General features: G+C 54.2%; 1 protein-coding gene across 5 annotated transcripts in view; it reads right to left on the bottom strand.

Annotated features, from left to right (window-relative positions):
- LOC121459293 (oxysterol-binding protein 2-like) overlaps positions 1-14,538 on the bottom strand; it is a 166,107-nt gene that overhangs the window by 9,190 nt on the left and 142,379 nt on the right. For 2 of the 5 annotated variants that reach the window (XM_041668848.1, XM_041668845.1), the window contains exons 4-12: positions 9,074-9,266; positions 8,410-8,527; positions 6,897-6,960; positions 6,516-6,662; positions 5,091-5,336; positions 2,878-2,998; positions 2,520-2,623; positions 2,353-2,448; positions 2,102-2,277 (exon numbers count right to left, since the gene is read on the bottom strand). In XM_041668848.1, the coding sequence (XP_041524782.1) occupies positions 2,102-2,277; positions 2,353-2,448; positions 2,520-2,623; positions 2,878-2,998; positions 5,091-5,336; positions 6,516-6,662; positions 6,897-6,960; positions 8,410-8,527; positions 9,074-9,266 (1,265 nt within the window). The remainder of the gene's footprint in view (positions 1-2,101; positions 2,278-2,352; positions 2,449-2,519; positions 2,624-2,877; positions 2,999-5,090; positions 5,337-6,515; positions 6,663-6,896; positions 6,961-8,409; positions 8,528-9,073; positions 9,267-14,538) is intronic. The other 3 variants (XM_041668846.1, XM_041668849.1, XM_041668847.1) reach the window with 2 other exon arrangements.

Below are 14,538 nucleotides of genomic sequence, written 5' to 3'. Positions count from 1 at the left end.
TACCACTGGGCTTTTTATAAAGCTGTTTTGGTGTGGTTCTGGATGCATGCCAGGCGACAGATTTCCCTCGGAGCTGTGTTCGCTGACCTGTGTGGCGGTTTTTCTCACAACTCATGCTGTCCTGTGTGAAGTTCTAATTACGACTCTGGCACATTTCCCTGTTGGATTATTTTTGCTGTATTTGTTGAACACAAGTTATTTATGTGTTAATTTTAAATTATTATTATTTCTGCTTTTTTCTTTTTTTTTTTAAAAAAAGTATGTGTCTGCATGTGTGTTCCTGCATATGTGTGTGTGGGTGTCCAGGGGAGCCAGAAGAAGACATCAGAAACCCAGGTGCTGGAGTTGCAGGTGGTTGTGAGCCACTGGGCACTGGGCATAGGTGTTGGAACCAAATCCAGACTCTGCAAGAGCAGCAGTCATGTCTACCCCTAGCTTGGCTTTTTGAGACAGGGTCTCATTCTGTAGCTCAGGTTGGCTTGGAACCCCACTATGCAAACCCAGACCCTCCCACCTCGCCTCCAGAATATTGGGATTACAGTTGTGAGCTACTGCTCCCCCTCTTAAATTATTTTTATGAAATAAAACCCACTTATTTATTTTTGGTGCTTTGGGCCTCATACACGCTACTCATACCTTACCCCTGCCTTGAGCTGTAACCACGGCTCTCCTTCCTAGGTTTCTTTTTTCTTTTTGAGACAAGGTCTTGCTATGTAGCTCAAGCTCTCCCTGAATTCAACCTGAACTCAAAACGTTCATGCCTCGGCCTCCTCCGTGCTGGGATCGTGAATATCCTAGCACCCAGCCCTTTCTTTTTCTTTCTAAATATTTATTTATTTGGTTGGTTGGGGTTTTGTTTTGCTGTCTATTTGTTGGTTTTTTGAGACAGATACTATCTGGTGGTTATTTTCTTATTCTACCTCCTTCCCATTTTAATTTGCTTCTTTACTTTCCTCCTGTGAGTCCAGAAAAATGTTAGTTTGGTGGTTACTGAGAGATGGAGAGATCCCCCTCTCTCAGTCAGTGGTAATGTGAATCTGTCAGCATCTGCAAGATGCCATCTGTCTGTCTTTAGGCTCCCGTTATTGCTGAGGATAGCTCTGGGGTACAGAATTTCAACAAGTAATATCTTCCTATGAATCTGGCTGCGTGTGGCCAGGCATAGTGGTACATGACTGAAATCCCAACACTCAGGAGGTCGAGGCAGGAGGATTACAGATTTGGGGCTTGGGCTACATAGTAAGTACCAGGCCAACCTGGGCTAAGTAGTGACCTGAAGAAAAAAAACCAAACTGACTACTTAAATAGATGGGAGAGCCCTCTGCTGTTTTCTCTCCAGCAGGACCTGTCTCTCTGGGACTCTGGGCTAGAAGCGCGTGAGAACGGGCTCTTGCTGTGGATCTTATGTAGCTGAGGACTGTCCAGGGAGTCTGGGGTGAATTCACACTTCCATGAGGGGCCCTGGGCTCCCTTGGGGTGACCAAGGAGTAGGTAGGCCTTCCCATTCAGTTCTCTTTCGACTTCTTGAGACAGTTCCTCACTGTACAGCTCAGGCTATCTCACTCTACAGCTCAGCCAGGCCCCAAACTTGCAACCTCTGTCTCTACCTTTTGAGTCTGGAGCTGCAGGTCCTCCGTGCCTGGTCACAGCTTTTGCATTCATGCAGCAACAACATCTCTTCCTAAGGGCATTTGCTCCACCAACCTTGCTGTGGATTCTGTTTCCGTTATTTTTCCTTTGTAGATTTTTCTCTTTTGTTTTCATTGCAAGTTTCTCGGACAGTTTCCTCTGGGTTATTGTCAAGCTTGTTTTTACCTCTCGTGGCATTGCAGGGGAAGATTCTACCCTGTCACTTTGCTCAAAGTGTCCACACGGCATGCGCAGCCACTGGATATCTTTATGCCCACGACCCTCTGGGCAGTCACTTTCCCACTGGGATGATGGCCTCCTGGCCCTGCTCTCTGCTAGATTGGATTCCCCAGACCTCTATGCACTCTGCTGGGTGGGGCAGGAGTGGCCCTGTGCCTGTCTCTTCCTTGCCCTCTTTCCTCTGCCTCTCTCAGTTCCTATTCCCCAGAGCTGGCACCCCGGCGGGACTCACGGCAGCGGGTATTTCCTCCACAGCAGCTTGGCGGGCAGCGTCTGGTACACGGTCTTCTGCTTCCCGTCACAGCTGGGGCTGCTGTGCACGATCTTCGAGCACTCCATCTGCTCGTCCCACGAGCCGGACAGCACGTAGTGGGCCTTGCCCTGGCTGTCACTCACCACTCCAGTCACCTGCGGACATTGGCAGGACACATGAGCACACGCTCTGCCCTGCACCCACTGGGGTCCGGGCATGGTCCTAGTTACCTTACGGGCTGCCTCTTTGGAGAAGTAGCTGTAGGGCACGAACTTTAGCTGGCACCGGTCCTTGGTCTTGTGGTTTACGATCTCAATGTCCCCTGACTAGAGAGAGCAGGTGGTGTTCAGTGGCTGGTTCCTAAGCCATAGACCCCACATCCCCCAGGATCCCTGACCTGGTCGATCCAGAGCTTGCCCACGATGATATTGTGCACAGTCGAGGTACTCTTCCTCCACACGTAGTGATTGCCACTGGCTTGGAATTCTAGGTGGATGGCACCTGGAGGCCAGAGAGGTCAGAGGTCATGGGTCCTTCCTTGGGCTCTGGCCAGACCACCCACAGGCCTGGGATCAAGAATCAGAGGAATGTCTCTGAAGCTTAGGAAGGGGTGGGGTATAGGCTAGGTGATGGGTGGGCGGTGGAGGTGGGCAGTGCAGCCTCTCCCAGGGGCTATAGCTGGGCTTTAGATGTGCAAAGCGCTTCCCCTAGAGCTGACCATTTTCCCACCCTGGGAGCCCCGCACCCCAGCTCACCAAGCGGCATGATGGAGATATATTTTCCCCGGAACTTGCTGGCGATGGTGATTTCCTGCCAGAGGCTCCAGCCATGCTTAGAGAACACGTGGTGGGCAGCAGACGGGGGATGGTGGCTTACCTGGGATCAGACCAGCTGTGTGTGAGCACAGTCAGGCAGGCCAGCCAGGACACCTGCCCTCTGTCCAGGATGCAGGGCTCCATCCCATGTATCCCCACAGTGGGAAGCACAGTGTCCCCAGTGGAAGAGCAGCCTGTCCAGGTTGCCCAGTCCATGGGGTGAGTGAGAAGCCTCTGCCCAGCTCTCGAGAAACAGTGGGGCAGGGGAAGCAGAGCTGTGTCCAGAAGTGGAAGGTGCTGCTTTACTAAGGTTTCTGTACCCCTTACCATGTGTGACGACCTGAAGGAGAATGACCCCCACAGGCTCACGTGTTTGAATGCCTGCAACTGTTTGGGGATGACTGGGAGGTGAGGCATGGACTTTGTTTAAAAAGCCCATGCCTCTCCTGGGTAGCACTCTTTCTGCCCCAAGCTGTGGACCAAGATGTGAGCACTCAGCTGCTGCTCTGGTCACCAGCTCGCTGCTCTTGTTCCACCCTATAAGTTCCAACCCTCTATTGTATAAACTCTAACCTGTAATTGTACACCAAATCAAACCTTTCTTCACAGTGTTTTATTACAGCGATATAAAAGTGACTAAGAGGCCATGATCTGGCAAGAGCATGTAGTCCAGGCTGGCCCCAAACAGCTACACAGGCAGGGGACAGACTGGCAGAACCGAATTAACTGAGGGAAAGAATCTGGTCTGACTCCAGAGTGGGAGTCATATCAGTGTCCTGACATGGGCCTGTGTGCCCCCTATACTGGGGCCCCCTCTTATGTCACAGCATACACCGACTGCTACTCAGCCCCCAGGGTACTTGTCTGTCCTACACAGAGTGGCAGTGCCATTGGCTCTTCCTGGTGCCCCACGCCCATTCCACAACAGTCAGGCTCTGTCTGGCCCAGCCTCCTTACTCTCAGGGTGTCTCGTGGTCTCAGGGCCAAGTCTTGTTCCCGAATTCCCCTCAGGGACTCGGTGAGCCCAATGCTCCCCCATGATTGTTGTCTCTGTTTCCATGAATGGTACTTGAATGCCTCCTGTGCATTGGAAGTAGACAGACACAGCCTGTCTGCTGCCCTGAATGATGGGGGTGCTGTCCCCGAGCGGTTGTTACCTGTAATGAGGTGTTTACACGTTCAACTAGAGCAAGCCTAATGAGCGTGTGCAGGGATGGAGCCCAGCTGCAGGTCTGGGGACATGTCCACTTCAGTCTCAGGACCCCGCTTTTTCCCTGCTGTTCATACTGGATGCTGTGGACTCTCCCTTACCCCTCCTCCTCACGTTCCTCATTGCTTCCTCTGCAAATGCTGTCTTTCCTTTCAACACGCCCCCCTGGCACCTCCCCTCACCCCGTCCTCAATCTGTCTCCTGGACAGATGGGCAGAGGAAGCCGGAGTCGGCATGGGTCACAGGGATGCCTGCCTGGCTCTCCCTGTCCACCCTCCTTTCCAGACTGCTTCCCTGACCACTCTGCCTAAACAGCTAGCAGTACCACCCGTGACAAGAGCTCTGTGTCTTCCTGTCCCAGCTGTGTCCTGTGTGTTTGACCATGCCCGACACCTCTAGGGCACTCACCACTGTCTGAATGAAGAAATGTGTGTGTGGGGGGGGGAGGGTCAGGCCAAGGACTCTGAGAGCCCCAAACCCCACATCTAAATTGTCAGCACGTTTTCTGGTTCCTGTTTCAAACTCAGTCACGGAACGGCCTGGTACGGCGTTAAGACTATCACGTGGCCACGTGTAGCTCTGATTATCTTCGGTGTGCATGTCCCAGGCTACAGCCCGCCACTTTTCAGCTCAGTGCTGACCTACGCTCTAGCCTGGACTCCCAGCGACCCCTGTAGATGACCCTCTGTTTGGGTCCCCTGTTCCCTGGCTGGGGTTTAGTCCCTCTCTCCCTGCACCAGACCTGGCTCTCTCAGAGCACACTCTCCTCCCATGCCCTTCTGTGTCTGGGAGACTATGGACCTGGCCTTGCACAAGGGGCACAGATGCCCAGTTACACATGAGCTGTCTGGTCACGGGCTGCATCCCCTTTGTCTTGCCCTGACCATGAGCCTGGCCACCTGACCAGAGGACACAGGCAGCGCTACCTGATTCCAGCCCTTACCTGCTCACAGAGGGAACGCAGGCCCATGTCCTCCAGACGGTCCAACTCAAAGGTCTCCCCCAGCATAGGGTTGAAGGGCTTGGCGATGCGGTGCACGGTGGTGGAGTAGGAGGAGACAGAAAAGGCAGCTACCAGACACATCTGCTCCACCGAGCTGGTGCAGTTCACCGCCTTGTCCAGCAGGTGGTGGTACTCTAGGTCCTCTGTAAGTCGCTGGAGCATGGACAAGGGCTCATTGAAGTTCACCTGTGGGTGATGCAGGGAGGTGGCCGTCAGGGCGCCCCTGCCCTTCTCAGACACTGAGGGACATCCCTGCTCTGGTGGCACTTCACAGTGAGGTTCCAGTCTAGCACGTCCTGCCTTCATTTTCCCCTCAGTATCTGTCACTTGCTGACAAGCCACTTGGCGCCATCCTCTTCTACCCCACAAAAGCCATGGCATCAGGCTATCATGTGATCAGAGCTCAAAGCTCAGGCTCAAAGCCAAGAACAGTGGGTCCAGGGGTCTACAGATGGAGGACATACATCCTCCTTGTTAGGAACCATGGACTAGGTGTTCTGTCAAGGGCTCTTGTGTGCTATGCACGGTGGGTGGAAACTGACACTATTAGCCTCAGACAAGTCAGGGTTATGCTACCCTGGAAGGTAAACCTTCCCTGATAACATTAGCCAACTCTACCCTCCAGTTACGTAGTGTGAGTGTGCGTGAGCCCGCACCGGTGTGTGTGTGTGTGTGTGTGTGTGTGTGTGTGTGTGTATGTGTGTGCGTATGTGTGTGTGCACGCGTGCAGGTGTGCGCGGGTGTGCGTATGTGTGTGTGTGTATGTGCGTGCATGCAGGTGTGTGCGCGGGTGTGTGTGTGTATGTGCGTGCGTGGTGTGTGTGCGCGGGTGTGCGTATGTGTGCACGGGTGTGCGTATGTGCGTGCGTGCAGGTGTGATTCAGTTGGGCAGTGTGGACACAGAGACAAGAGATATAAAGGACGTGTGTGCCACAGAGTAAAACTGGCTAACAGAAAGTCCCAAGTGCTTCCTTCATGAAGATGGTATTGCAGCCTGGTGACACAGGACTCCAGAGGCCCTTGGGTGGCTGTGTGGCATTGCTGAATCTCCATTAGCCAGGCGTGCACCAGGGACAACCTCTGGCAGGAAGGACTGCCTTTTCACCCCCAAAGCCTACTTATCTCTGCCACCCCCATCTACCATGTGAGGACAGCAGGGACACTATGGGTCTTTCTGGGGTCGCCCAGAGCTCTGCCTTGGCTCCTTCCTTCACAGTTTGAAGGTCCCTGTTCTCTGTGGGATCATCTAAGGAACACCAAAAACCAGCCACACAGCCCTCAGGCGTTATGAGGAAAACAGCACCCCCAGTGTCTCACGTGCACCGCACCCCAGGTGCCCCGGGATTCCAGCCCAGCCGTGCCTACCGGCATGGGGATCCGAGAGAGCTCTCGGCCAATGCAGTTCTTCATGATGCTCCAGAGGTTAAGGCTGTAGTTGGGCTTGTCAGGGATGCGGACTCGCCTTTTGACTTTGCATGAATCCTTGGGTACGAATGAGGTTACATCTAATACCTGCCAGGGAAGCAGGCACTCTGTCAGCAGCCCAACCCCCACCAGCGCTTGCTCCTGACCCTCCAAGAGCTGGTGGAAAGCCAGACGCTGCTACACTGCTTGGTGATAAGGGCAGAGGCCACCTCTGCCTGCCACTTGGGAGGCAGGTCTGGAACCTAAAGGTGGCCCTGAGCTTGTAGTGCTGACACCTCCCGACCCTGAAACTGAGCGCTTCTTGGCTCTTGAGTGTCCCACCTCACGTACATTATCTGCCAAGGTCCAGTCCACAGAGGTTGACCCAGTTCCACCCTCGGCTTTTCTGCAGGAAATGAAAGGGAAGCAAGTTACAAATTCCGCATCCATCTCTAACCCCACCTACCTTCTATCTAGACAGCGCTGCGGTATGAGGGCAGCCCAGACGTATCTTATCCAATGGTCCATCCAATGGGACACTAAAATGAGGACTGGGGGACCCAGACAGTGATCTGGAGAGACCCTATCCACCACGATTGCTTACAGCATTGAAGTCCCATCCATCAGGACTGGCTGCCCAGTCTAGAGTCCTTGTACCCAGGACCAAGAAGAGGGCAAGAGGTAAGTGCCGCGTCTGGGAGAGCCTGGTAGAAGCCCCTGGGCCCCTTTGTTCCGCAGACATAAAGTGTGTCTTTATCTGCTTCCCACACTGGGATGGGTCTGATGAGTCTCTGCTCTCCTGACACTTGTGGCATAGATTGCCACAGCACCAGGGACACCAAGGCTGAGGGCCCAGGCTCTAGGAGCCTATTGACGGGCAGTGTGGGGCAGCCAGGCAGCCAGACCAGGGGACTGTAGGGAGCCCAGAGCCCTCAGGGCAGGGATAGCAGGACAACCCCAGTTAGAGTCCTAAAGATGGCACTGCTGGTAGCAGGTGGACAGGAGTTCATAGCCAGGCTATGCTAGCCTCGGGTTAAAATGCTATTGAGAAAGAACCTTTACCTTTTTGTTAAAAGCAGCTCTGGCTGGCCCTGGCTAGCCTGGAGCCCCCGATGCTGACCAGGCTGGTCTTGAACTCCCAGGGATGCACCTGCCTCTGCCTCCAGAGCCCTGGGATTAAAGGTGTGCGCCACCACCCCTAGTTTCCCCTCCCCTCTAAACTATTTTTCCTGGGAAGTAGTTTCTTAGCTAAAACACATGGCTGGTCGACAGCCCTTTCCCAGAAGACTCTGGGGCAGGGAAATGATGGAGCATGCTGGGTCACCAGCCTGAGCCCCTGACCGTAGCTCCTGTCCAGCCTGCCCACTTCCCGTTTGTCAGTGCACGTCACTCCGTGGTCCTTTCCTGTGGACCTGAGAGTCTGGCTCTCTCACCTGGGAATCCAGAAGCAGCCCAGATGAGCACTGAACCGGGCTTGGCAGTAGAGAATGAGACTGGGCATGTCCTCAGATAACGACAATGACACTGAAGGGGGTGGCTGCTGCCTGTGCTGTTCTGAGCAGCTGGGCTTTGCTGGCTCTTTCCCTCTCCACTTCTTCCCCCCGGGCTGGAAGTGATCTGGTCAGTATCCTGGCTGACCTCCAGGTACAAAGCATTCGGGCATTTTTTTTTTTAAAAAAATGTAACAAAGAATAGGACATAAGCAATACACTCTTGCCTGTGATGGAAAGAGTACCCCAAGGGTAGAGCTGTTCAAAAAGCCAGGTGTAGCCTAAGAACCAGCCAGAGACACTGCCCCAGTGCAGAGGAAAAGCCCCCAGCCACAGTAGCCGTCTCTGCTCACTGCGCGTCCTACCTGTCTTCTTTGGCCTCGGTGATCACGGTGATAAAAGATGCAGAATCCTCCATGGCATCAAAGTACTCAGTATCTTCATCTTCTTCACTGTTCTCGCCTTTGGAAGTCAAGAAGCTTCCTAGACACACAGAGCCGCTCCATTTGCAGCTGCATCCTGACATCATCCCCTCTATCCTGCCAGCTACACCTGCCCCACTTCAGACACCTGGCCCTGATCACCCTGCTCCGTGGCCACTCTCCTTGCGTTGCTGGGACAGGGCATTCCAACCCATCATTGCTCAGACACCTCCTTCCAGAAGCACCCAGATTTGCCCAGGTTTGCTCAGCCTGCCTGTGGCCCAGCTTTCCTGCTCAGGGCACCTGTGATGCTCCTAGCCTGATGTTAGGTAGATAGCCACCTGACTTCTGGGCAACCCTGTCCCAGAGAGAACAGCTGGGCTCACTGAACATTTAGGACTTTGAACGTAGACATGGTGTGTGGGACTCTTGCCAGTTGGCGGCAGGTGTGGGGCATACAGCACCACAGCCAACAGTCTGAACTCCTCAGGACAAGACCACATGACATGAGGTCACTTTAAGGGACAGGTTTATGGGGCCCGAGGGCTGTGCTGGAGCATGCCCACCCACTTGCCCACCTGCCCGCCAGCCTCGCTTTCACACGCACCCTCGCTGAGGCTCTTGCTAGGGTTGGCCGGCCCACCGGGGGTGTTGCAGAAGGCCCTCTCAAGGCTGTTGTGCTGCTTGGCCAGCTGCTCAATGGTTTCCTCCAGGTGGACGCGCTGCTCCTGCTCATAACTCAGAGCCCGCTGCCATTTCCGGCTGTGAGTCTCTGCTAGTTCCAGGAAGTCCTTGCAGGCCTGAGAAGGACCAACCACCATGTAAGCATCAGGCTGTGACCTGACCTGGTCAGATCCCGTGGCTAGGACCTCAGCTGTCTGCTGGAACATCCTTACAGGGTGCTAGGTCCCCAGTGGGATCCAAGGTAGCCTTAGTCTCTTCAGCTCTTTATTGGCTTTGGTCAAAAGGGACAGCAAGCCACATAGTTCCTGGCTCAGAGGTTAACAAGCCTTGTTTGAGAAGAACCAGGGCAGGCTAGGCATGGTGGCCCAGGCCCGAAACTCCACCCACATGGGAGGCTGAAGCAGGATTGTAAATTCAAGGCCAGCCCAGGCCAGCTGGGTGACTTAGCCTTAGTAGAAACAGGGCTGGGGGGCTGGAGAGATGGCTCAGCTGTTAAGAGCACTGACTGCTCTTCCAGAGGTTCTGAGTTCAATTCCCAGCAACTACATGGTGGCTCACAACCACCTATAATGAGATCTGGTGCCTTCTTCTGGCCTACAGGCATGATACTGTATAAATAAATAAATAAATAAATCTTTAAAAAAAGAAGGCAATACACCCTTTTTTAAAAAAAAAGAAATAGGGCTGGGACTATAGCTTAGGAAAAGAGGCCCTAGGTTCACCCTCCAGAGAAATACACACACACAGAAAAGGGGGAGAGGACTAAGACTGGAACTTGCTACCAAGCCACCAAGTCACTTTACCGTCCCTCTCACATACTTCTGCCTTTTTATTTATTTATTTGTTTTAACCATGGGGGTGTGTTTTGAAACAGTCTCACTATGTAGCTGAGACTGCTGGTCACTGACTACATAGCCCAGGATGATCAAGAACTCACAACCACCTTGTCTCTGCCTCTTGTGTGTACTGGGATGACAGGTGGGTGTCTCTGTGCCCTGCCATTAACTTTGCTCTGGCCTCATTTCTGGGGCTGTGATAAAAATGCTCCCCCAATAACAACTGAGGAGAAAAGGAGGTTATTTAGCTTACAACTCCAGGTTATGAGTTATCCTAGCAGAGAAATCACAGTGGCGGGTCTTCAGGAAGATATATATATCCAGTCAAGGGCAGGAAGGAACAGATGCATGCATGGCTACTTGCTTACTTGGCTCAGGCCTGTTTCTCTACTCGTACACAGTTCAGGAATTCTTGCTCAGAGATTGCTGCAGCCCACACTGGGCTGGGATTTTCCCTTATCAATTAACTCAAGACAATGCCCAACAGACATGCTCACAGGCCAACCAAGCACAGACCTTAAGACTTTCTTCTCAGCGGATTCTAGCTTGCATCAAGTTGACAAACTAACCATCAACTTAGTGCTTTTAAGTTCTCTCAAGTTTGTGGTCCATTACATCCAGATTCTTTTTGCATCCACAGATGGTCCCACTATATTCTTATGCGGCAGGGTTGGCTCATCAGCTCTGTTCTCAGCTGCCCTTGCACGGGCTGGCTGGTCTAATGCAGCGACCACCAGACTTGCCCTTTCATGGAACCTTTAACTAGCAGATGGGGCATGGCTCCTGGGCCCGCGCATGCTCGGGTGTTCTTAGTTGCCACTTCCCCAGCACTGCTGCCCCACCCTTGTACTAAGCCACCAGACCGCTGGGTGTCAATACCTGTTGCACACTGGGACATGGGAGCAGTGCAGTGCCATTTCAAAGGGCTGTGAGGAGGGACAGCGGTGACACAGAGCGCTGAGGGTCCACTCTCTAGACATGACCTTGTAGGCCATCAGCTGCATCTGCCCAGGCACCTAGTGTTCATGCCCTCAATCCCTGGGCTCCTCCGACCTCCCCTCCAGCTCAGGCCAGGAAACTGCCTAGCTCCTGCTAAGGCCAGGTCCACTCAGTGGCTGGCCTCCACAGCTGCAAGTCACTGAGTTTGTTTCTGTCTGTATGGACCCTCTTCCCATGGGGTTCCCAAATGATAGTGAGTGTCGTAGATTCATGCCAGCCCAGTGAACACTGAAACTCATGGAAATGGGCAATGATCAGAGGCGTTCTGCGGGCTCCTCTGGGCAGCAGGGATGGACCAATGACTAGCTCCTCCAAGGTCGGCAACCCCCTGCAGCCTCAGTGTAGTGCTTGAGGGTTGGTTGCCATGGCGCTCTCCTTTAACAAGCATCATTCTAGAAGTCTCCCTCTGCCACCTTCCTGCTAAGACCTATGGTCCTGACCCCATCTGAAGAGGCGGAGGCCGACGTGAGGCACAGCGTGAGCTACCTGAGGAAACCAGGAGAGTGGGATGGGAAATGACAGGCGACCAGAGGGATCGAGTCTGGCAAAGCCACTCAGCTCACGTCCTCACTAGGGGACGGGACAACAATGTTCACAGAGCCATGACAACTGACAGAATGGCAGCCAGACCCAGTGGCTTGACCAGAAGGGACTCTTTGCTCATTCTGTCCCATTAATAAGACACAGCAAAGTAGGGGCAGAGTGTCCTTCTGGGCAACCCAGGAGCATTCCAGACTCTCTTGGGAGCGCTGTGAGGTGAGTGAGAAGAGACAGCCACCCCATTACAAAGTGATATGCCAGGGCTCTGAGGCTGCACAGCAAGGAGCTAACAGGGGCAGCCCAGGAAGATGTCCGCCTTGGCTACTGCTCCTGTGGGACTCATGTCCCCGTCACTCACTCTTCATAAGCTTAAGCTTGGCCCCAGCTGGAAACAGTCCCTGCCACCTGGTTGCTGGCTATGAAGAAAGGCTCTGACACTTTAGGGCTGGCATCACAGAAGGTGGCAGATGGGGATGCGGGAACCTCAACAGAGGGTGCAGGGTTTTGGGGAAAAGGTACTCTCATCTCCAGGGTGGGCCCAATGGGGTGATCCCTCACCCTTCTCCATGCTGCCCCTTGACTGAGGCCCTAGAAGGCACTGCCCAGGTCATAAGCAGATTGGGAATTGGAATCTGTCCCCTCTACACAGTTGAACCACCTCCCACCAAGAGATGCATACAAGGTTCTCTTGACTTGGGTTGAATATTGAGCCCTGTGGTAGCTGAGAGCTAAAGGATGGCCATAACTCCAGTAAGTGCACACCAGAAGCCGCGTGGTGTGGGCTTCCACATCCTTGCCACCCATCTCCTGGGCGCCACTCCTCCCCAGCCCTCGTGTGCCCCACCACAGTCAGCCTCTCTGCCGCCATGAACGCCCGCACCTGTATATTCCCACAGGTTCCTGACCTGGCAAGCCTTCCCCAGCTTACAGATGTGCGGGGCACGCTCGCAGGCACTGAGGTAGCCATTTCTCTAGCACGCACCAGCAAGGGGAAAAACATGGGCTTGTCTGCAGCCCCGTAGCAGGTCTGGGGTCTGAGTCCCTGTGTATGTCACCTGTGTGATTTCCAGGGTACAGAATCAGTGCTGCTACCCTATGCCATGAGGCTGGATCTTTATTGCTGTCCCCAAGCCTCTTGATGGCGTAGATCATGTGGGATCCACTGGTCTTCCAAAGGCGGAATGAAGTCTGTGGCGATGCTCACGAACAGGGATGTTGGTAGTAGAGGGCAAGCCCCAGCCCTGACCTCAGGGAGGTGGTAGTGGGCTGTCTCAACGCAGCAGCAGATTGCTTGGACATACCCTGGCTATGTGTGACCTCCATCTACCTTGAGGTTACCACAGGGCCCTTGGGTACAGAAGGACAGGGAGACGAAGTCAGGCACCCCACAGATGGCTGGGCCCCATTCGAACCACGCAGACCCCAGCGTGTCACGGTCGACTGTCCCACACACAGTCAAGGAGCTCCCTTGGCTGGACCATGGTGGACCAAAGGCTGTTCTTACTGCACCAGTGGGCTCCGTGCCACAGACGGGCTGCCCTGGTTGGTTGTGGGCATCAGATGCCCATCTACCCCCTCTCCCAGCCCCAACACACCTACCTGGTATCCATTCCTATCTCCCAGGGTCTTCTCTGCTGCCACTGGCTTTCTGCAGGCCTCATCCTGGCCACACCATGAACAGACAGGAGCCAACCCGGCCCTGCCGCCCCAGAATGCTGAGCTGGGCAGTGCCCTAAGGGCTGTACTCACTAAGCTGGATTAAGCCTGGGGCCCAGCGGGGGGGAGGGGGAGGAAAAGCTTGGCTGATCCTGTCAAGGCTGGACAGGGTCACAGTTCCTGTGAGATTCCACCACACTATATCTAGGCCCAGAAAGTTCCTTTCCACCTATCAGCAGATGGCTCACCCGAAGTCCCCCCTTTCACACCCATGGGCTCACAGCCTGGATCCATGGAGGCGAGGTGGACGGAGTCCATCTGGGAGCCAGAGTCAACATCTGGGCCCCACATGCATAGTGCTTTGCTTCTCATCCCATTTAGCCCCTCTACCTCTGAGAATCAGCATCCTTATGGGAAAAAGGACCCGCCCTGGGATGCCTACACTGTCTATGATTCTATTGGGTCCCTCAGGATGGGGTGAAGTCTCAATTCCCAGACACTGCCCCTTTGTACAATTCCCCACGGTTGTGAAAGGGTGACAGGGAACACAGGTACTCCTTAGTGGCAGAGGTGCAGGTTAAAGCTCTGGGCTCCCGACAGGGAATGCATGGAGCCTATTGAAATGCCCCCCAACGCAGAGTGAGAACCTCAAAAAGGAAGGTCTACCACATGGGCCTGGCCCAGCTTGACTCCAGATGGAGAGTCTCGGCTCTGCCCACCCACTGGGGCCTCTCCCTTTCTTCTTAGCAGCTGCCCCATGGGACACAGCTTCTGACCTGGAAACCCCCACCTACTGTACCCAGGAGAAGGGTAAGCTCTAATCGCTTTTGCTGTTCCTAATCCTAATCCTGCCAGTGACCTCATGGTTCCTCTCACAGGCAGGAGCATCAGCCATGGGGTCAGCCTGCCTGGGCCCTCTGCCTGGCCTATGTGGCCTGTGGCAGCCCAGGCTCACAGGGGTCTGTGTAGTGAGAACCCTGCTGGGCCTGGATGTCAGTGTCCACTCTAAAACTCAATCTGCACGGTTACCTTCATCACCCATGATATGAGGACGACTGGGAGCTGGGATGAGTAGCCACTGGGCTCACAGAGGACGTGGGAGATGGTCAGTTGTCCAGAGGGAGGGTCCAGTCTGTGCTGCCTACTTTGTCTTCAGTCACTAACCACAATAGAACCTGATAACCCTGGGTGAGGGGATGAGAGGAATGGCTGCTTCCATTTGTGCCAGGCCAGGACCTGCTGGGACCTGTCATGCAGCAGGTATCTGTTCTCTGTGGGTACTTGGGTATCTTAGCTCCTGGGTAGCTGTCTCCCCACGATGCCAGGGTTGAGGCTGCCTGGCTACCACGTGGATCCC

This window comes from Microtus oregoni, unplaced genomic scaffold, assembly GCF_018167655.1.
Source record: "Microtus oregoni isolate MIOR12 unplaced genomic scaffold, Mior012 000019F_ref0000042, whole genome shotgun sequence".
Classification (NCBI taxonomy): domain Eukaryota; kingdom Metazoa; phylum Chordata; class Mammalia; order Rodentia; family Cricetidae; genus Microtus; species Microtus oregoni.
This window is presented reverse-complemented; position numbering and strand designations above follow the sequence as displayed.